Below are 23076 nucleotides of genomic sequence, written 5' to 3'. Positions count from 1 at the left end.
ATATTGCACGGTTGCTTACCGTTTATGTTGTGGGGGCCGAAATGCACACGTTTTAGCTCACGCAGGCTGGCGTGAGGGGGGAAGGGCTCTACTGACGTGAGGTCTGGAACATGACAAGGAATTAGAATTAATTGATACTTAACTTTAATCCATTAACGATGAACGTCGCTCTTGACGGTACATGATTCACAATATTATCTGTTCAGAATAGTAACTGAATATGGCACCTTGCTACGTCGTAACAAATGACGTAGTTGAAGGCTATGCTAAACTGTCGTCTCGGCAAATGAGAGCGTATGTAGACAGTGAACCATCGCTAGCAAAGTCGGCTGTACAACTGGGGCGAGTGCTAGGGAGTCTCTCTAGACTAGACCTGCCGTGAGCGGCGCTCGGTCTGCACTCACTGATAGTGGCGACACGCGAGTCCGACGTATACTAACGGACCGCGGCCGATTTAAAGGCTACCACCTCGCAGGTGTGGTGTCTGGCGCTGACACCACAGTTTACACCACATTTTCCTGGACGACAGCACATAGCACAAACTACAAGGGAGTTTTGGTTTATACTCTGTCGATATGCAACGTTTGTTACCTATCTGATGCTCTCACGTCTGAACGTTTAGGGTTTAGTGACTTATACGATACCCTATATGTTGGCAACCTCTAGTGCACTACCTGATACAAAGAGTTGTATGACACGGCGTATTTTCCGCAGGGTGTGCGCAGCCCGCGGCTGCACTTCGGCCTGCACAACACGAGCGTGTCGGCGGTGCAGGCGGCCCTGTTCCAGCGCGCCACCTGGGTGCGCAACCTGACGCTGGACGTGCGCAACAACTCCCTGCGCTCGCTCTCCAACCCGAACCGCGCCGAGTTCCCCGGCGTGCCGCGCAAGATGTTCCTCAACGACCTGCGGCTGGCTCACAACCTGTGGGACTGCAACTGCCAGCTGGGGTGAGCTGCCGACTGCTGTCATTCTTCTTCCAACACCCATACTTATGCCATACATCTACACGACTACTAAGAGTTGCACACCTAAGTTTCATCCGTTTGCCGGCTCCGTATCGGCCATACTTGGCTGACTCATGGTCAGCTCTTATATCCTCTTGAACCAACTCCGTGTCGCTGTAGTTCACGCTTGGCGGCAGTCCACGTCTTGTTGGACTGTCCCAATCCAGCCGCCCTGAGGCACTATTTCTGGTGTTACTTGACAGTGCTTCGACGGTTGATTTAGTTTTAAGTTTTATTCCAGAGGGTGTATTTTATAGAAATTCTTCCAATCCATTTGTGGCATACAGCAGACCAGTGCTTAACAGTATTGATTAAAAACAGTCTTGGTTGCAATTTTAGTTTTTTTATTTTTCAACGACGCATTTTGCCTTGAAACTTCCTGGCAGATTAAAAGTGTGTGCCGGACCGAGACTCGAACTCGGGACCTTGCCTTTCGCGGGTAAGTGCTCTACCAACTGAGCTACCCAAGCACCACTCACGCCCCGTCCTCACAGCTGTACTTCTGCCAGTACCTCGTCTCCTACCTTCCAAACTTTACAGAAGCTCTCCTGCGAACCTTGCAGAACTAGCACTCCTGAAAGAAAGGATACTGCGGAGACATGGCTTAGCCACAGCCTGGGGGATGTTTCCGGAATGAGATTTTCACTCTGCAGTGGAGTGTGCGCTCATATGAAACTTCCTGGCAATTAAAACTGTGTGCCGGACCGAGACTCGAACCGGGTCCGTGTTCGAGTCTCGGTCCGGCACACAGTTTTAATCTGCCAGGAAGTTTCATATCAGTGTACACTCCGCTGCAGAGTGAAAATCTCATTCTGGCGTTTCGCCTTATTTATGCATCCTCAGGTTATCTTTTCTAGATGGACGTGAGAGGCACCAAGATCTGCATAACGCGTTCCCGTTCACAGGAGCGGATTTGGTGCCTCTCGCGTCCATCTACAAAAGATAACCTGAAGATGCCTAAATAAGGCGAAACACGTCGTTGAAAAATAAAAAACTAAAATTGCAACCAAGACTGTTTTTAACCAATACTGGGGTATTTTATCACTTAGTCTAAGGGTCGGTGTGTGGCCTCTCCCAGGCCTTCATCCTACCTCCTTGGGAGGTGTCCCATGACTTTTGTCAATTCAGTGGTTATGCTCTTTCAGACCAACAGTAATGATCTGTTAGCAACAGAAATAAACACATTGAAGGTCGTACACTCAATTCAGATGTAAACATATTGAAGGTCGTACACTCAGTTCAGCTCAATTCAGCGTGTTACGCTCTTTGGTAATTTCCAAGAATGATTGCCTATCGGAGTCCCTGGGTCAAACGATATATATCGAACGTGCGATCGTAAATCGATCATGCGATTCCGGTGGCGGGCGTTGAGATCAGTTATTCGTGATCGTCATATTTATATGTTTCCCATTGTTCTCGTAGTAGTTCTAAATTACATACTTCCGCGAATTATTTGTGATTTGCTAGGGAAACCCAGGCGATTTATGTCGTTAGTAAGTGGAATGCCTGGTGTTCTTGATGTTTCTTCGGCGGATTCTCTCAAATGGAAAAATATAATTCCACGTTTATCCAGCGTAGAAAATTGTTGGACTTTTTGTCGCAAATATGAAGTACTGCCGGACGAGGCAGGAAGGGACTGTGTAGACTGTGGTGGTGCGAAGTGGGTGAAACTTCGTAAGAACAGTTTGGATGCTGAAACACCGTTACAATTTCTCTGCGGACAGTGCGGAAAACGAACGAGTATCGGGAAGAATACACGGTTCGACTCTTCCAAATTATCCATTCAGACGACCGTGATCGACTTTAACATGACGACAACATCGACGACGAGTAAGGTAAGTCGTCTCCTTTGCAATTACAAGTATTTTTGTAACGTTCTTCTTTTGTCATTGCTGTAGTGACCACTGTAAACATACTCGTAACGCCGCACCAGAGTTGCATGATCGATTTACGAGCGAACGTTCGATATATATCGTTTGGACCCCGCGACTTCGATAGGCAATCATCCTTGGAAATTACCCGCTCTTTGAAGCAACTGTCGTTGCGTTGACCAAAAGACAAGAGTGGTAGTTTGTTCACGTATTTTCATTTGAAGTAGGTAAAGTGTTTGTTCAACAGATGCGAGCAGTAAGAGTATTTTCTAACTTAGATAACTGTACATCTTGCAGAAACGATGTAAGGCTCTTTTAATTCTTACACTAACATCCCAATCCATTTCTTCGTTAATGAATTTTGTGGCTGATCATAAAAATCAGTCTTTGGTGAGCCGTCATTTACACAGTCACAATGTAAAACGTAAATATCATTTTTATGTTGCCTTTGCCCTCCTAGGGTATAGGATGGAATTATGTCCTCTAGTGGGAAGATTTTCTGCGTGCTTTTGCCTAACACAAAGCAGGACATTTGGGATTCCTACTAAATCAAAAGATTAAAAACATAGCTACGAACTATCTGAATATGTGGTTTCAGGGATTTAAAAGCTCTGTCAACTACTTGGGAAATAGCAATATTTCTTATAAAGCTGTGTGACAACTAACAATGTATGAAGGCGTGCTGGAAAGTAATACCTCCGAATTTATGCGAAAACTCATAAAGCTTTTTAAATAAAACAAACCTTATTCTACATTTTTATTCTTCATGTGTACATATTTATTTCCCAACATAGCCACCCTGATGATGAACACATTTCTCCCAGCGAGAGACCAATTTGCTGATACCGTCACTGTACAATATTTGACTTTGTTGACGTAGGCACAACCTCACCTCTGCTTGCACCGATCCAGTACTAGCAAAATGAAGTCCTGGAAGTTGTTCTTTAAATTTAGGAAACACTTTAGAATGGGACGGGGCCAATTCGGGACATCGATGTGGTGTGGCGTTGTCGTGCTGAAGGAGACGATGTTCCACGTGTGGACGAACTCTTCGAATTCGTGCTTTCAGTTTTCTGAGGGCTCGCAGTACATTGCAGAGTTTATGTTGCTGCCTTTAGGGACGAATTACAAATGCACCTCACACGGAGAATCCGAGAACACCGTGAGCGATACTTCACCTGCTGATGGCATGGTTTTGAGCTACTCTAGCGTCGGTAATCCTCTGTGACAGAACTCCAATGCTGCTCTCTTGTTTTTGAGGCCAAAATGGTGAACCTAACTTTCATCACCTGTCGGAATGTTATTAAGGAAGCCAGCAACCTCACGCTCAATTCGCAAAATAAGTTGACAAATGTCCAATCCTCTGGTTCATGTCCGGAGTGAGCATTCCAAGCAGCCACCGCTCACACGGTTTTCTGTACCGCAGTCGTGCAATGGTGGCCTGTACACAATCTAAATGATATGACACTGAGCTATTGTAGTCCGCGTTTCCTTCATTGTGAGCACGAACAATCCAACATCACACGTTACTGATGTCATTACAGTCATCACCGTGCACAGCTTCCGTTCTTCTATGGATTTCAATAGGCAGAACGTTTTCTGCGGTTAGAAACTCTATTAGAGCGCGCTTTTCCTCAGGCACCGACATAGTTACGTTACACACCGCCATCTCCCACGCTATAAATCGGAGCCGTCTAGCGGCAGAAGTTTGCAACTTGTTTCAGCGAAGTGGGGAAGTCGACTGAGTAATATGCATGATACGTAACACCTCAACCGATATTGATAACAGGAAAAAACTTCGGAGGCATTACTTTTCAGCACATACTCATACAACAAACAGGACAGAGTAGTTTTAGAAGAAAAAAATACTTTCTCTAAAAAATTCCATTGTAGTCGGGTAAAAATTAAGCTACTAATAGAAGATTAACAGCAACTATATAATAGAACTGAAGATGCAACAGCTTCTTAAGTAATAGGTTTCTAATTAATTTACTCGATTGAATTTTGATAGAAACAGAATAAATAGCATTAAAAATTTTAGTGATAGTTTATTGTCGGTCTGTCTCTTTAGTTGTAGTTGATCCCGACTCACCATGAACCCACGAACTAAAGTATGTCAATTTCTTCTATCCTCCACAATCCCTCAAAGACAAGTTGGAATCCATTATTTTTGTGATACCGCAAACCCGTCTCATCTTTTGCCGCCCTGTTCTGCTCGTGCCTTCGATCTTCCCTAGCATTAAAGTCTTTTCTAACGATTGCGTCTTTTCTTGATGTACCCAAAGTAGGTCAGTTTTTGTTTCGGTATTGGACCTTCCAAAAGCAATCTGGTTTTATTTGCTGTAATACCGACCTGCTAATTCTCTTTCAAGTCCATGCAACTCTAAGGAGACTCCTCCAACACCGCAATTCAAAGGAGTTGCGACGTTCCCCTTATAGGACACATCATGAAGGAATTGTATGAACAGGACAGAAACCGGTGAATGTGATGTACATGCACAGCAAACAAATGATTAGAAACTAAGAAAAAAATTGGATTCTAAAGAAAGAACTTCATAAATTGAGCAACTCATTAATGGGATGGTCTACCTTTGGCACATATGCTTGGCATTCACTGATTGATAGAGTTTTTGAATGTACTCCTGTGGAAGATCGTGACAAATTCGTTCCAACTGGTGTGTTAGGTCGTCAAAATGCCGAACTGGTTGGTGGCCCTGCCCATAATGCTCCAAAGCATGCGAGTACGAAGAAAATCAGTAGAAACTCACACTGTCTGCGGGCATTTTTTTTATCTTTCTGAAATGTGAGGCCAGGAAGGTTTGCCATGATTGGCAACAAAGTGGAGCGTAAAAAGTCGATGACGCACCGCTGTGCCAGACAATCACTCTTGGTTGTCGGGTCGTATTGTGGGCGACAGGATGGTATCCGATCACTGTCCAGGTCGTCTGCAGAACATGTCTTTGGTGGTCATCAGGGCTCAGTTCGAGGTGGGGCTCATCACTGAAGACAATTCTACTCCAGTCAATGAGATTGCAGACTAAAGACGTGTCGGGAGATGCCGCAGGCAGCGGTTGGACACCAACCAGACTGCCCCCATAAGACCATGAGTGGTGGTCTGAGCGGCCATTTCTTTTCGTAGCAGGACCTCTCCGGTTCTCGTCTGCTGCATCCTTGCAGTGCAGCGGTACGTCGACGATATTCTGAGACATCGGCTACAAAGTTCGCCGAATCTCTCCGCAACTGAAAACGTTTGGAGCATTATGGGTAGGTCACTCCAATCAGTTAAGGATTTTGACGACCTAACACAGTAAATGGACGGAATTTGGCTCAATATCCCTCCCGGATTTTTAAAAAATTCCCTGGTTTTTTCCGGATGAAAATATTCACAATTCTTCCCAGATTTCCCGATCGTTCCGCGGTTTACACACCTGTTTCTGTATGTGCCTCGTATATTGAAATCTGTATAATGTGAACTGGTACACGTGCTTAATTTCGTGTAGGGCCCCCGCGAGCACGAAGAAGTGCCGCAACACGACGTGACATGGACTCGACTAATGTCTCAAGTTATGCGGGAGGCAACTGACACCATGAATCCTCCAGGGCTGTCCATAAATCCGTAAGAGTACGAGGGATGCAGATCTCTTGTGAACTGCACGTTGCAAGGAATTCCAGATAAGCTCAATAATGTTCATGTCTGGGGAGTTTGAAGGCCAACGAGTGTTCTTGGAGCCACTCTGTAGCAATTCTGGATGTGTGGGGTGTCACATTGTCCTGCTGGAATTACCCAAGTAGTCGGAAAGCACAATGCACATGAATGGATGCAGGTGGTCAGACAGGATACTTACGTACGTGTCACCTGTCAGAGTCGTATCTAGACGTATTAGGAATCCTATAGCACTGCAACTGCACACGCCCCACACCATTACAGAGCCTCCAGCAGCTTGAACAGTTCCCTGCTGACATGCAGGGTCCATGGATTCATGAGGTTGTCTCCGTATCCGTAAGCGTCAATTCGCTCGATATAATTTGAAACGAGACTTGTTCGACCAGGCAACATGTTTCCAGTTATTAACAGTCCAATGTCGGTGTTGACGGGCCCAGGGGCAAGGCGTAAAGCTTCGTGTCCTGCAGTCATCAAGGGTACACGAGTGAGTCTTCGGCTCGGAAAGCTCTGGATGATGTTTCATTGAATGGCCTAGCATTAAAATCTGCAGCGGTTGGGGTTGAACGATTCTCTTCAGTCGTCGTTGGTCCCGTTCTTGCAGGATCTTTTTCTGGCCGCAACTATGTTTTACCGGTATCCTGAAATTCAGGGTACACTCGTGAAATGATCGTACGGGAAAATCCCCACTTCACCGGTACCTCGGAGATGCTGTGTCCCATCGCTCGTGCGTCGACTATAACACTACGTTCAAGCTCACTTAAATCTTGATAACCTGCCATGGCAGCAGCAGTAATGAATCTAACAACAGCGCCATATTGTCTTATACAGGATGAGTCATTAATGAGAAAAAATATGTCGAGGAATGCATGCTGCTATGCGTAACACGTGACGCACCGTTGTTAATTTCGTTCTCTTCGGTGTACTGTGTATGTAAAACAAAAACACCTGTTAACCATTGAACGAGATAGCGCGGAGCCTCACGATCACGACATGTCGTTCACCCATAGATACAACACATGACACACCAATGAGCTGATGTGTATCTGCCAACTTTTGAAAGATGCGAGAAAGAACAAATCCCATCGTAATGTGCGTGAAATTGTATCAGAACTTGTGAATCACACGTTGCCGGCGGTAACAGAGTGTACAGTCCAGTGTTAGGGAATGTGTATCCCGTGAGCGGGAAAGATTGGTCAACGGCGGCGTGCATGACGTGTTTACAACACCTCTGCGTTGCTCAAACTGCCCGATACTCGCCGTGTCGACAGCTGCTAACGGCCGCATCACAGTGTTACTACAGTACCACAGCGAGTTTCAGAAACGAGGAATACGCCGACATGCACCTTACCTACGGGCTTGTAGATGGAAGAGCTGACGTTGCAAGGCAACTGTATCCAATGGTTCCAATGGCTCTGAGCACTATGGGACTTAACATCTGAGGTCATGAGTCCCCTAGAACTTAGAACTACACTCCTGGAAATGGAAAAAAGAACACATTGACACCGGTGTGTCAGACCCACCATACTTGCTCCGGACACTGCGAGAGGGCTGTACAAGCAATGATCACACGCACGGCACAGCGGACACACCAGGAACCGCGGTGTTGGCCGTCGAATGGCGCTAGCTGCGCAGCATTTGTGCACCGCCGCCGTCAGTGTCAGCCAGTTTGCCGTGGCATATGGAGCTCCATCGCAGTCTTTAACACTGGTAGCATGCCGCGACAGCGTGGACGTGAACCGTATGTGCAGTTGACGGACTTTGAGCGAGGGCGTATAGTGGGCATGCGGGAGGCCGGGTGGACGTACCGCCGAATTACTCAACACGTGGGGCGTGAGGTCTCCACAGTACATCGATGTTGTCGCCAGTGGTCGGCGGAAGGTGCACGTGCCCGTCGACCTGGGACCGGACCACAGCGACGCACGGATGCACGCCAAGACCGTAGGATCCTACGCAGTGCCGTAGGGGACCGCACCGCCACTTCCCAGCAAATTAGGGACACTGTTGCTCCTGGGGTATCGGCGAGGACCATTCGCAACCGTCTCCATGAAGCTGGGCTACGGTCCCGCACACCGTTAGGCCGTCTTCCGCTCACGCCCCAACATCGTGCAGCCCGCCTCCAGTGGTGTCGCGACAGGCGTGAATGGAGGGACGAATGGAGACGTGTCGTCTTCAGCGATGAGAGTCGCTTCTGCCTTGGTGCCAATGATGGTCGTATGCATGTTTGGCGCCGTGCAGGTGAGCGCCACAATCAGGACTGCATACGACCGAGGCACACAGGGCCAACACCCGGCATCATGGTGTGGGGAGCGATCTCCTACACTGGCCGTACACCACTGGTGATCGTCGAGGGGACACTGAATAGTGCACGGTACATCCAAACCGTCATCGAACCCATCGTTCTACCATTCCTAGACCGGCAAGGGAACTTGCTGTTCCAACAGGACAATGCACGTCCGCATGTATCCCGTGCCACCCAACGTGCTCTAGAAGGTGTAAGTCAACTACCCTGGCCAGCAAGATCTCCGGATCTGTCCCCCATTGAGCATGCTTGGGACTGGATGAAGCGTCGTCTCACGCGGTCTGCACGTCCAGCACGAACGCTGGTCCAACTGAGGCGCCAGGTGGAAATGGCATGGCAAGCCGTTCCACAGGACTACATCCAGCATCTCTACGATCGTCTCCATGGGAGAATAGCAGCCTGCATTGCTGCGAAAGGTGGATATACACTGTACTAGTGCCGACAATGTGCATGCTCTGTTGCCTGTGTCTATGTGCCTGTGGTTCTGTCAGTGTGATCATGTGATGTATCTGACCCCAGGAATGTGTCAATAAAGTTTCCCCTTCCTGGGACAATGAATTCACGGTGTTCTTATTTCAATTTCCAGGAGTGTACTTAGTTCTAACTAACCTAAGGACTTCACACACCTCAATGCCCGAGGCAGGATTCGAACCTGCTGTGGTAGCGGTCGCGCGGTTTCAGACTGCAGCGCCTAGAACCGCTCGGCTACACCGGCGCAACTGTATCACGAGAGGTTTCCTAGCCGGCGCCTTCCATCCGCAAAAAGTTTTACTCTGTGGACAGGCGCTTGAGGGAGTGTGGTGCATGTGTAGCACCTCCAGGATTTAGTGGTCGATGCCGACCGTCGGCGTACAGTACGGATGACGAAGAAAAACTATTACAAACTGTTGCGGAGGACCGAAAAATATGCAGCAGGTCCCTCGCCACTGCGGTCGGAATGTCACAATCTACTGTTATGCGAGTACTCCATAGGAACCATTACCATCCCTTTCGCATGCAGAAGGTACAGGCAGTATTGTTGGAAAACTACCAGAGGAAGCTGGACTTCTACAACTTTATCCTACGGCGTCAGACCCACGACCAGCATTTTTCACGAACAATACTGTTCACCGACGAAGCCTTTTCCACAAAGGAGGGTATAGTGAATTCGCATAATTGGCGCGAGTGGGAGGAAGAAAACCCCCACAGCACAGTGATACGAGGGTACCAACAATGACGTGGTGTCAATATCTGGTGTGGCATTATTGGTCACCATCTCATAGGGCCACATGTGCTGCCACAAAGGCTTACAGGAGAGTGGTATCTGCGTTTCCTAGATGCTACACTACCGGAATTTTTGGAAGACGTTAGTTTGGCCTCTCGTATGAACATGCCTGATGGTGCCCCCGCTCACTTCAGTGGCACAGTGCCACGCCACGTGGATAATGCCTTCCCTTCGAAATGGATCGGTCGTGGAGGCCCTGTAGCATGGCCAGCAAGATCGCCAGACCTCAATCCACCGATTTCTTTTTATGGGGCCATCTGAAATGTGTGATTTATGAAGGAGAGGTTGTCGATGTCAACACCCTTCAGCGCAGAATACAACATGCCTGTGATACTACGCAAAGAGATACAGACATCTTGGATCGTGTTCGGCAATCCTTCCTGCGAACAGTTCAACTTTGCCACACACATCGCGGCCGTCATTTCGAGCAGTACTTGTAAACCGCCACTGCAGCTTCTGGTCGTGTGTTTCTGTGTTAGTTTCGATTTCTACAGCTGTATTGTATTCGTCTATATTAGCTGCCACATACTTGTGTAGTTGTATTTTGTGCTCTGCATCTATGCACTCGTTTCTTAAAACTAAGTCTGGGACACAAAAACCAAATTATAAAACATGCCAGCACAGAAGTGCAGACGCTCCTCACGTCCCTTCTCCTATGCCAGCTAGCAAAGACACATAATGCTGGCCAGCGTGACCGGTACGAGAGAGATGTGGGCGCTGTCATTGCTCGCGGTCTCACGCAGACTGTCGCCTGACGCCGCATGCCTCGCCTTCTCGTGAGCGGCTAGACTACCTGCAACACTTGCGTGTTGTGCCCTGTTGCCGATCTGTCCCCTTGGCCAATGTCGACGCACAGAACACCCAGAAGTCAATATTTCCAGATTTTTACTGTTCAATTGCATTGTCATTTACTCACATAGGTAGATGCGGAAAACGAGTTCATGTTTGTAGCTCAGTGTGTGACAATTTACACGGCATATTTTTCCTCATTTATGACTCACCCTGTATAGGCGTAGCGGACCGTAGCACCGTATTCTGCCTATTTACATCATCATCATCATCATCATCATTTAAGACTGATTATGCCTTTCAGCGTTCAGTCTGGAGCATAGCCCCCCTTATACAGTTCCTCCATGATCCCCTATTCAGTGCTAACATTGGTGCCTCTTCTGATGTTAAACCTATTACTTCAAAATCATTCTTAACCGAATCCAGGTACCTTCTCCTCGGTCTGCCCTGACTCCTCCTACCCTCTACTGCTGAATCCATGAGTCTCTTGGGTAACCTTGCTTCTCCCATGCGTGTAACATGACCCCACCAACTAAGCCTGTTCGCCCTGACTGCTACATCTATAGACTTCATTCCCAGTTTTTCTTTGATTTCCTCATTGTGGACACCCTCCTGCCATTGTTCCCATCTACTAGTACCTGCAATCATCCTAGCTACTTTCATATCCGTAACCTCAACCTTGTTGATAAGGTAACCTGAATCCACCCAGCTTTAGCTCCCATACAACAAAGTTGGTCGAAAGATCGAACGGTGCACAGATAACTTAGTCTTGGTACTGACTTCCTTCTTGCAGAAGAGAGTAGATCGTAGCTGAGCGCTCACTGCATTAGCTTTGCTACACCTCGCTTCCAGTTCTTTCACTATGTTGCCATCCTGTGAGAATATGCATCCTAAGTACTTGAAACCGTCCACCTGTTCTAATTTTGTTCCTCCTATTTGGCACTCAATCCGTTTATATTTCTTTCCCACTGACATTACTTTCGTTTTGGAGATGCTAATCTTCATACCATAGTCCTTACATTTCTGATCTAGCTCTGAAATATTACTTTGCAAACTTTCAATCGAATCTGCCATCACAACTAAGTCATCCGCATATGCAAGACTGCTTATTTTGTGTTCACATATCTTAATCTCACCCAGCCAGTCTATTGTTTTCAACATATGATCCATAAATAATATGAATAACAGTGGAGACAGGTTGCAGCCTTGTCTTACCCCTGAAACTACTCTGAACCATGAACTCAATTTACCGTCAACTCTAACTGCTGCCTGACTATCCATGTAAAGACCTTTAATTGCTTGCAAAAGTTTGCCTCCTATTCCATAATCTTGTAGAACAGACAATAACTTCCTCCTAGGAACCCGGTCATATGCCTTTTCTAGATCTGTAAAGCATAGATACAATTCCCTGTTCCACTCATAACACTTCTCCATTATTTGCCATAAGCTAAAGATCTGGTCCTGACAATCTCTAAGACGCCTAAACCCACACTGATTTTCATCCAATTGGTCCTCAACTAATACTCGCACTTTCCTTTCAACAATACCTGAGAAGATTTTACCCTCAACGCTGATTAAAGAGATACCTCTGTAGTTGTTACAATCTTTTCTGTTTCCATGTTTAAAGATTGGTGTGATTACTGCTTTTGTCCAGTCTGATGGAACCCGTCCCGACTCCCAGGCCATTTCAATTATCCTGTGTAGCCATTTAAGACGTGACATTCCACTGTATTTGATGAGTTCCGACTTAATTTCATCCACCCCAGCCGCTTTATTGCACTACAATCTATTGACCATTTTTTCCACTTCCTCAAATGTGATCCTATTTCCATCATCATTCCTATCCCATTCTACCTCGAAATCTGAAACATTACTGATCGTATTTTCACCTACATTGAGCAACTCTTCAAAATATTCCCTCCATCTGCCCAAGGCATCCACAGGATTCACCAGCAGTTTTCCTGACCTGTCCAAAATGCTTGTCATTTCCTTCTTACCTCCCTTTCGAAGACTGCTAATTACACTCCAGAATGGTTTTCCAGCAGCTTGACCCATAGTCTCCAACCTGTTTCCAAAGTCTTCCCACGATTTACTTATCTCTATAATTGAATACGCATGCGTACACCAATTTCTTTGACACTTCAGTGTATATGAACGTTCATCAGGTTGCACGCCTTGATAGTATGCAAACTCTCGGAAGAGAAGGAGTTTGTGTAAGGTTATATGTTCTGTTGCAGATGGGTGGAAGTGTGGCAACGCAAGAGACACCAGTACCTGTGCGAGGACAAGTCATCGCAGGAGACTGACTGCTACGGCACGTCGGATGACGTGAGGACGGCGACGTGCGCCAACCGCGGCAACGTGTCCCTGGCGGACGTCCTCAAGACCGACATCGAGTGCGGCTGGGGGTCTGCCGCTCCCAACGCTCCACAGGCCCCAGCTGTCGTGGCTGCCGTCATGGTCGCCGTGATGGCCAGTCTGCTGGGCTGAAATGGTGAATATGCGATTGCGGTTGACCACAGTCTGACGTAACAGTCGCGACACTCCGCCTCGTTTTTGTTACCCACACCGACAGCAGCGCCCCGAGCGGCCAGCAAGCGACACTTCTGAATACGATACTGTATGACTGCGAATACTAACTTTTATTTTGATTTACCTGTTACCTTGTGGGTCTCGTGGTATAAATCAAGTTCCTACTAAGTACCTGCCCAGGCGTGTGTCCCAATAGCCGGAACTCATGAGGGGTCAGTTCTTTGGAGGACAGCTGGATAAGTGAGGTATTCAACAGAAGTTGCGCTGTACCGGTCCCTAGAACTGACAGCAGCTTTAACTCAAACAGCAACCCCGTCCCACAGTGAGTCCGACTTGTTACCGCCGCATGACGTCTTTGTCAGCTCTTGTCAGTATTTCCACCTAGTCTCTGTGCTGGCTACCTCTCTTTTAAAATAGGGGGTGTGTGTAGCGCCATAAAAACCAACAATAACTAAAAACTGACGGCACGTTTGTCATTATTTAGTTTCCTAAGGACCGTGGCAGGGACGAAACCATACCTTACAGGATAGTTTATTTACGATTCTCTTGCAAGGACAGAAGAAACCAGTTCTACAATTGCTAAATCTGAGCCACAAAACGGCAAGAATCTTCAACACATCAGAAGCATAAGTAATTACATTTACACGAATATAAGAATGGGCGAATCGCTAGACTCCATAAAATACGAGGGTAATCCCGAAAGTAAGGTCTCCTATTTTTTTTATAGGTACAGAACTCTGTTAGTGTGGCAGTTGGTCGCACTGTTATGAAGAGTGCTTCACGCGCTGTGTGTAAACATGCGCACGCCGCGCTGAGGCTCTCCGTCTGGGCTTGGTAGCAGTTGAGAATTTACGAGCTTCCGTTGGATGTTACCGTCAAGTGCGAATTGCGCGCAGTTATTCGGTTTTTGAACGCAAAGGGCACTGCGCCGATTGAAATCCATCGCCAATTGACGGAAGTGTATGGCGAGTCGTGCATGGATGTCAAAAATGTTCGTAAGTGGTGTAGAGAGTTTGCAGTTGAGTCAGACCGAACAGCATGGCGGCGGCGAGCTGGTATGACAGGGGCATAGAAAAACTGCCACAGCGTCTACAAAAATGCATCGACAGAAATGGTGATTATGTCGAAAAATAGCTAAATGTTCAAGCTGTAAACTGATGTAAACCATTGTAGAAATAACAGGTCAGTGTACTTATAAAAAAACAGGAGACCCTACTTTTGGGATTACCCTCGTATTTTTAAGTGTCAATGGAATTTGCTATGATATAACAACAGGTAACAATAGAAATATATGCTTGTCCCACATGAAATATGTCTTTATATTCTCTTGCTTTCAGTGGAATAAGCTGTAAGTATATACATATTCGAAAGTATTTATTCATGAACAAGTTGTAGCTTACGTCATTGAATCAGTGCGATTCGCCTGCTTTTAAATTTACTGCACTATAATTCATGTCTCTCAGTAATTTATTAACGCATGGAAGGCAAGAATAGAACATCCATTTCGTTAATTAACTAGAAAATATTAAAAACAAGCTTATCCTTAAGGCGGTTGTGAATGTCCACTTTCTCACCGCTTGGAGCGTTAGTGTCGCCCCAGCTGTCAAACGGTAACAACTTTCATACCAGAGAGTGTCGCGACTGTGTATATTAGACTGTGATGTTAACTGGGGACATGGACCTCACCAGTACAACACTATATTATTGGGTCGGGGTCGGGGGACGGAGGGTGAGGTCTTGACAGATAGGCTGCAGATCACAAGGGGGTCTAAATGGGAGAATCGCTTGAAAAAAGTTGAAAAAAAGTACGACCTAAACCCACTTTTTGCAGAAATCTGGATCCCTCAGACCATATATTTCAATGGCACAATTTAGCCCTGGTCTAAAACGAATTTTGCGATCACTGAGTAGATAGTATTAACATTTGTGGACATGTGTATCTGATTGTAATGTATTACGTCCTAAACAACCATTGAATACTGCATCAAACTATATTCCGTTTGGTTTTATTGATACTACATTGTAGTGGCAAAACTGAGTAATATGAATGGGTGGTGTCTGTTATTTCGTGCAAGTCCGAAAGAATAGACGCCTCGCAGAACCCGCGGCTGTGAAACGTTAAATACGTTAATTAAAGTGGGTCGTCGCTGTCTGCTGCAGCGGGGCATTACGCGTAACATATATAATGTTTCACAGCTGCGGTTTTGCGTCGACCAGTCGATCCACCTTCTGTAGTGCGAATGCACGAATGCATTCGACCTACTACGGGAATCTCTGAGTTAACGCGAGTAAAATGGGCAGGGACAGTGGATAGGTGGCACTCGATGAGAATGTGGATCGGACGTGAGGGGTGTCGGCGCAGTTGCGATAATACTGTGTCCCAGATGGCGCAGTTGTTAAAGCACTTGCTAATAAGTAGGAAATTCAGGGTTCGAATCCCGGTCCGGTACACATATTCAAACGCCGCCACTGATTCCGCGTAATATCCCGCGACAGCTGACAGCAGGGATCCACTTTACTTTACGTATAAAACTGAGTAGTTTGGAATAAATATTTAATCGTCTATAAAAAATAAAAATAAATTGCCGAATGCATGGAAAATCATCACTTGAGAATGGCTCGAAGGATTGGAATGTTTTCTTTTTTCGTAATTGTCAGAACATGATTTGTATGAAATAAAATTTTTGGAAAATCCACCAGAAAAGTCAGAAATTTGAACGGTATTTTTGTATGAAAACCTCAGTGAAAGATATGTGATGGTCGGTTTGACAGTTCTGCTGTCACATGTTTTCGTAACAAAAAACCAGTAACGTTCAATTTGACAATCGTGCTGTTACATGTTTTCATAAAAAAAAACGTGACTTTCAGTTTGACAGTTCTGCTGTCACATGTTTTCATAAAAAAAAAATGTGACGTTCATTTTGACAGTTCTGCTGTCACACGTTTCATTGCGAAATAAATAAATAAAATAAAATAGAAAGCAGCATTTCAGTGTGTTATCGGTGGTGGTCATATACTTGGTGTGATGCAAAGATCGAATTGATGTCAGTTCGTCGTAATTTTGTGTGTTGCAAACATTGAGTTGATTTCAGCTCACGGTTTATTTCTTTGGAAAGAATGCCGCAAATGAGGCGTGGAATATGGTTCGGCGTACGCGCAACGCAGGCCAACTACATGACCGCCGAGTGTGAGAGCGTAGTCAGCGTTTCGAGGCAAATAGAATCAGACTTTCTCACGTGCGATCCACTGCGACTCCGGAAAAACGGATACAGACTAGTTTGACTCGCTCAGTTGAAGCTTACGCATAAAATAATTTGGAACGTCAGAAAAACAGATAGCCAAACCTCACAATTCGAACTGAACGTTTGGCGTTAAGACACGATCCAACAGTCGATTACGCTGCGGATGTACTGATCGGCTTCGAGACAATGAACAATGTATGTCAACATTGCAGTGTCCTCCTGAGGGCTAAATTCTGTGCGAGTGGCGCGTTAGGTGTTCAAAATCCGGAGCTGGTTTAGGGCACTGCACATGAAGTTCCAAACGTTCTCAATTGGGGAGAGATCAGGCGTCCTTGCTGGCCAGGGTAGGGTTTGACAAGTACGAAGACAACCAGAAGAAACTCTCGCCGTGTGTGGGCGGGCATTATCTTGCTGAAATGTATGCTCAGGATGGCTTGCCACGAAGGGCAACAAAACAGAGCGTAGAATATCTTTTATGCACCGCTGTGCTGTAAAGGCACCTCGGATGACAACCGAAAGGGTGCTGGCACGCAGAGAGATGGCACCCTAGACCATCACTGTTGGTTTTCGAGTCATTTGGCGGACAACTGTCAGGTTGGTACACCGGCGCTATCCGAGACACATCTTCACTGGTCGTTGCGGCTCAGTTCGAAGCGAGACTCGCTACTGAAGTCAATTCTACTCCAGTCAATGAGATTCCAGTCTGGGTGTGCCTGTCGCCACTGCAAACGGTGGTGTACAGAGGTCAGTGGTAAGACCTGAGTTCCTCCTGGCGTATATAACTTTTAAATAACTTCTGGGAATTCAGCCAGGTAACACTTCTAGCGACCGCCGATATTTCGGCGGGAGAACACCCCCGCCATTTTCAAGGCAAACTGCAACGGACAGGCGACGTACATGCAAATTTAAAACCTCGGTTCTCGGACTGAAGCAGGAAAGATTACACATACACTGAACACTAGTGCCACTAAAGATGACCAAAGTCAGAGCTATCGATAGTGAGACTACGAATTCGCAGGTGAGGTAGCATTGACTCTGTCTCTCTGTTTTTTGACAAGGGGAGAGCCGGATTCCAAACAAAAACCTCCATCCCTGTTAACGAGGTTGCTCGCTAATTTAATCTCAACTGCCTCCTTAATAACACTGTCCCAATAGCTGGACGTGCATGCCAATATGTCGGTGTTATTATATAACATGGGGTGACCAGTATCCAAGCAACGTTCGGCAATAGCAGATCTACTTGGCTACTGTAATACTGTGTGCCGTTTATGCTCAGTACATCGGTCCTCTACGGTCCTGATAGTTTGACCAATATATGCCATGCCGCAGCTACACCTACCTTACGCAGACCAAGCTCATCTTTGGTGGCACTTGTGTTAACTGTGTGTGTTAGCTTCCCTGCTTCGGTCCGAGAACCGAGGTTTTAAATTTGCATGTACGTCGCCTGTCCGTTGCAGTTTGTCCTGAAAATGGCGGGGTGTTCTCCCGCCTAAATATCGGCGGTCGCTGAAACTGTTACCTGGCTGAATTCCCGGAAGTTATTTGAAAGAGGTCAGTGGTATTCCGCACAAGGGGGCCTCCATTCTGTGAGCCGCCTACAAATGGCCTGGTGGTCACTGGAGCGCAAGTTGCACGTCACGTCGATGATAATGACGAATCCGGGGATCTGAGTGCCTCGGGAGTGATTGCTCAGCACTCTCATTCTGTCGCCGGTCAAGGTCGGGTGCTTCCTTGTTGACACTGTGTTCGTCCATGGTTCATCCATTTCTGCCAACATCGTCGAGTTGTGGCATCGCACCTTTTTAAATGTCGAATGATCCGCCGATTACTCCATCCGGTGTCTTCGAGTCCAACTATACGGGTCTCTCCAATGCTAACTGCCACGTATACTGTTCACACGCCTGTCTGCGAGGCATAGTTATGCCCAGCTGAGTACATGGAATGATATTCGTAAGGACTGTATGCCCTGTTTACTACCACTGCCAGCCGCGCGATGAAACTGCGCTGCAGCATTACACATTCCTCCCCTGACCGCCAAAGTATGCAATTTTGCCTTTTCTGTAGATACCTGTGTGAACATCGCTGTGGACCAATTTTCGTAACTCCTTCGTGGTTCGTCGCTTTTTTTTCCCCTTGCAGTGCAGTTTGTACCTACATTCAAGCGTGAGGCAGCTCACTGTTTTCAACATCTCCGTGATGGTCACACAACCTATGACCACTCATGCTACCCCTCTTTGATGACATTTAATATCAACTCTTTGTCCTACTTTGTATGGGTCCGACAAACATTAGCAATATTGTACGATTGGTTGCACGAGTCTTTTGTAAGCAATTTACCCTGTATCTATCTGCGTTTCCTTTGCATTCTACAAATAAACTGAATTCTGCCACCTGCTATACCTATAAATTAGCCTATGTGACTCTTTCGTTCCGTATCCCTACAAATTCTTACACCCAAGTATTTGTCGACAGATTCCAGTTGTGATTCACTGATATTGTAGTCAGCGGATACTATACTACTGGCCATTAACATTACTACACCACGAAGATGACGTGCTACAGATGCGAAATTTAACCGACAGGGAGAAGATGCTGTGATATGAAAGTGATTAGCTTTTTATAGCATTCACACAACGTTGGCGCCGGTGGCGACACCTACAACGTGCTGACATGAGGAAAGTTTCCAACCGATTTCTCATACATAAACAGTAGTTGACCAGCGTTGCCTGGTGAAACGTTGTTGTGATGCCTCGAGTAAGGAGGAGAAATGCGTACCATCACGTTTCCGACTTTGATAAAGGTGCGATTGTAGCCTATCGTGATTGCGGTTTATCGTATCGCGACATTGCTGCTCGCGTTGGTCGCGATCCAATGACTGTTAGCAGAATGTGGAATCGGTGGGTTCAGGAGGGTAATATGGAACGCCGTGCTGGATCCCAACGGCCTCGTATCACTAGCAGCCAAGATGACGGGCATCTTATCCGCATAGCTGTAACGGATCGTGCAGCCACGTCTCGATCCCTGAGTCAACAGATGGGGACGTCTGCAAGACGACAACCATCTGCACCTCCAGTTCGACCACATTTGCAGCAGCATGGTCTATCAGCTAGGAGACCACGGCTGTGGTTACCCTTGACGTTGCATCACAGACAAGGGCGCCTGCGATGGTGTACTCAACGACGAACCTGGGTGCCTGAATGGCAAAACGTCATTTTTTCGGATGAATCCAGGTTCTGTTTACAGCATCATGATGGTCGCATCCGTGTTTGGCGACATCGCAGTGAACGCACATTGGAAGGGTGTATTCGTCATCGCCATACTGGCGTATCACTCGGCGTGATGGTATGGGGTGCCATTGGTTACACGTCTCGGTCACCTCTTGTTCGCATTGACGGCATTTTGAACAGTGGACGTTACATTTCAGATGTGTTACGACCCGTGGCTCTACCCTTCATTCGATCCCTGCGAAACCCTAGATTTCAGCAGGATAATGCACGACCGCATGTTGGAGGCCCCGTACGGGCCTTTCTGTATACAGAAAATGTTCGACTGCTGCCCTGGCCAGCACATTCTCCAGATCTCTCACCAATTGAAAACGTCTGGTCAACGGTGGCCGAGCAACTGGCTCGTCACAATAAGCCAGTCACTACTCTTGATGAAGTGTGGTATCGTGTTAAAGCTGCATGGGTAGTTGTACCTCTACACACCATCCATGATCTGTTTGACTCAATGCCGAGGCGTATCAAGGCCGTTATTACGGCCAGAGGTGTTTGTTCTGGGTACTGATTTCTCAGGATCTATGCACCCAAATTGCATGAAAATGTAATCACATGTTAGTTCTAGCATAATATATTTGTGCAATGAATACCCGTTTATCATCTGCATTTCTTCTTGGTGTAGCAATTTTAATGGCCGGTATTGTATGTTTTTACAGTATTTAAAGCGAACTGACTATCTTTGCCCACTTTGGAATCTTACCGAGATCTAACTGAATGTCTGTGCAACTTTTTACAGGCAGTAGTACTTCATTATCATCTAATAAAAGCATGAGGTTAGTATTATTTGAAAGGGTATTAATGCGCAACATGAATACCGTGGGTTTCTACACATTTTCCTGGGACACATCTGAAGTTACTTCTACATCTCTTGACGGCTTCCATGCAAGACAACGTACTGGTTTCTTTCTGTGAAGAAATCCTCAGCCTAGTAACAAATTTTGCTTCGTACCCCAATCATATTTCGATAATAAGTGCAGTTGTGATACCGAATCAAATGCATTCCGGAAGTCAAGAAATACTGCATATACCTGACTGTCTTGGCTTATGGTTTTCAAGAAGAGAGAAGAGCGAAGAGCGGTACTTAGGTTTCGCAATGCTCCTTGTAAAATTCCGCGAAATTTTTAAGAAAATTGATCATTCCGTTGCATTGTCCTGATGTGCAGCTTATTAGGGACACCTGAATCGTAAACCAATGTGTATGTAGAAACTAAATATATACATGTCAATCCATCCTGCTACATTATTCTGTAATGTGTCATCGATTTTTTCTTTACAGGTTCTGTACAGGTCAGACAGGCCATTTTGAATGATAAAGCCACTATCTTATTTCATTTGGCCTGTCAACACGGAAATGAAAAATAATGGAGACCTTTGTGCATGCAAGAATGTGGCAGAAATATCCACAGAGGTGACAGTGAAATCAATGCTGAAGACTACACAAGTTATACATGTGTACATAACATTGCTGTGCTTGTCCAATAAGCATCATAGCTTCTGTAGGAAAGCTACCACAGGTGTCGATCCTAATGCTTAACAGTTTCTAGCACTTGTGCGCTTCGCTGCTTACTTGCACTAGCTTGACTATTAATCTCATAAAATAATGTGAATATTGTTTGTATATCTCTTAGTATACCTCACGTGTCTGTAAAGGTACTATAAATGTACAGTTATACATATCTCCACAATGTATGTAGCTATTAGCATATTAGCATTTCAGCTGAAATTTATAAAGCTATCAAAAGTGTACATACGTTGTTACATCTTGTACATATCAGGCAAGATTATTTTTTAAACTTCACGTGTACACCACCTTCACATGCACACAAACTCCCATTATTTATTCACTCTTTACCTTGCATTTTGATCTTCAGTTTTCTTATCAAATAGCTCTTTGTTTTCCTCTTTGCGAGGAAGGGGAAAAACTGTATTTACACATGTGAAATACTGAGAAGCTTTCTTTTGTCAAAGTACATAACAAATATAGTTTTAAAAAAGAATAATATATTTGTTTCTAGTTTTAACAGCAATCATTGTTTTATAGTGTTAAGGAGGAAGTGGAGAAAGCACTAGCAATAAGAATAAGACAGTACACAGTTCTAAGTACAGGGTATTAAATAGGAGATGAAACGATCTTGACAGACTGATTACATATATATGTGTTATGTTACTCATTAGGAACTATAGTGTATGTGAATTTATATTGGCATTTGCACTGTTGCAATTGTTAACTTATATATGCTTTGCTGTCTTTCATGTAATAGTATAGCTTGAAACTTGTTTAGCATAATAGGCATTGTCAAATCTAAGGGGATGGAATGTGAGGAAGTGTCCATACAAATGCATAAACACAAGAACAGCTGTATGTTCCGTCTTTTAAAGAAATATGAAGAAAATAACAAAAAAACGAATTGTTACCTCTGAGAACTTCCAACTGACAACCTACTGCCCTTTTGTTGCTGTAATGAGAGAAGTATTTATTTTATGAAGTTCCTTACAATAAGTCAATGGAAATGAATAAAGATACCTTTCGAATCTCCACAGTGTACAAAACATTATTTTTAATGTTACATTTGTTATGATGTAAATCCCTCAATTGAGTTAGTACATTAATTTATGTAAGTGTATATAAAACACATGTGATCAACAATCAGACAGAAACCGTCCACTAAACAGTTATTATCTGGAATGATGCTGGATTCAGAATATGTAGTCGTAATCTTTCAGGGTAGATGTCACTTACGAAATCTTCTCTGGCTAGGTAACAATTACATCTTGACATGACACTTCAGCTTCACTGTTTGTCATTTAATGCTATCAGGAAGCCTTTCTTTTCGAAATTGAGTTATTACTACAGCTAGATTCAGACTGATCGTATGCAACTGCTGAGATGCTGAAATTGGGAAAAATCAAGTGAGTCCATATATATTAACATTCAAAGTTTTCCTCTAAGTAGAAAGAACCAGGTAAGCCAGTGTTTCAGGGGAAAGAAGCTGGCAGGCCGGTGGTGACTCAGCCGACTACGACAGGACAGAGCAAACAGAATTCTGATGCACTCTCTCTCCCTAATAAATTGGAAGTAAGGAAAAACAGGAAACAAATATAGCTACCCATAACGTTTATTTTAAGCGGC

At 45.4% G+C, this 23076-nt stretch overlaps 1 protein-coding gene and 1 non-coding gene across 2 annotated transcripts in view; one reads left to right on the top strand and one right to left on the bottom strand.

The window, feature by feature from the left end:
* LOC126428050 (chaoptin) overlaps positions 1-22482 on the top strand; it is a 251465-nt gene extending 228983 nt beyond the window's left edge. Inside the window, exons 17-19 of the mRNA XM_050089927.1 lie at positions 715-950; positions 13132-13388; positions 21223-22482. Coding sequence (XP_049945884.1) covers positions 715-950; positions 13132-13384 — 489 coding nt within the window. The 3' untranslated portion in view covers positions 13385-13388; positions 21223-22482. The remainder of the gene's footprint in view (positions 1-714; positions 951-13131; positions 13389-21222) is intronic.
* LOC126428556 (small nucleolar RNA snR44) lies at positions 1644-1775 on the bottom strand. Its single transcript, XR_007576846.1, has one exon. It is a non-coding gene; the product is annotated as a small nucleolar RNA snR44 (small nucleolar RNA).
* Positions 22483-23076: the final 594 nt, after the last annotated feature.

The sequence above is a fragment of the Schistocerca serialis genome, chromosome 12 (genome assembly GCF_023864345.2).
Source record: "Schistocerca serialis cubense isolate TAMUIC-IGC-003099 chromosome 12, iqSchSeri2.2, whole genome shotgun sequence".
NCBI classification, from domain to species: domain Eukaryota; kingdom Metazoa; phylum Arthropoda; class Insecta; order Orthoptera; family Acrididae; genus Schistocerca; species Schistocerca serialis.
The sequence above is the reverse complement of the archived record's forward strand: the minus strand, read 5'-3'. Positions and strand labels throughout refer to the sequence as shown.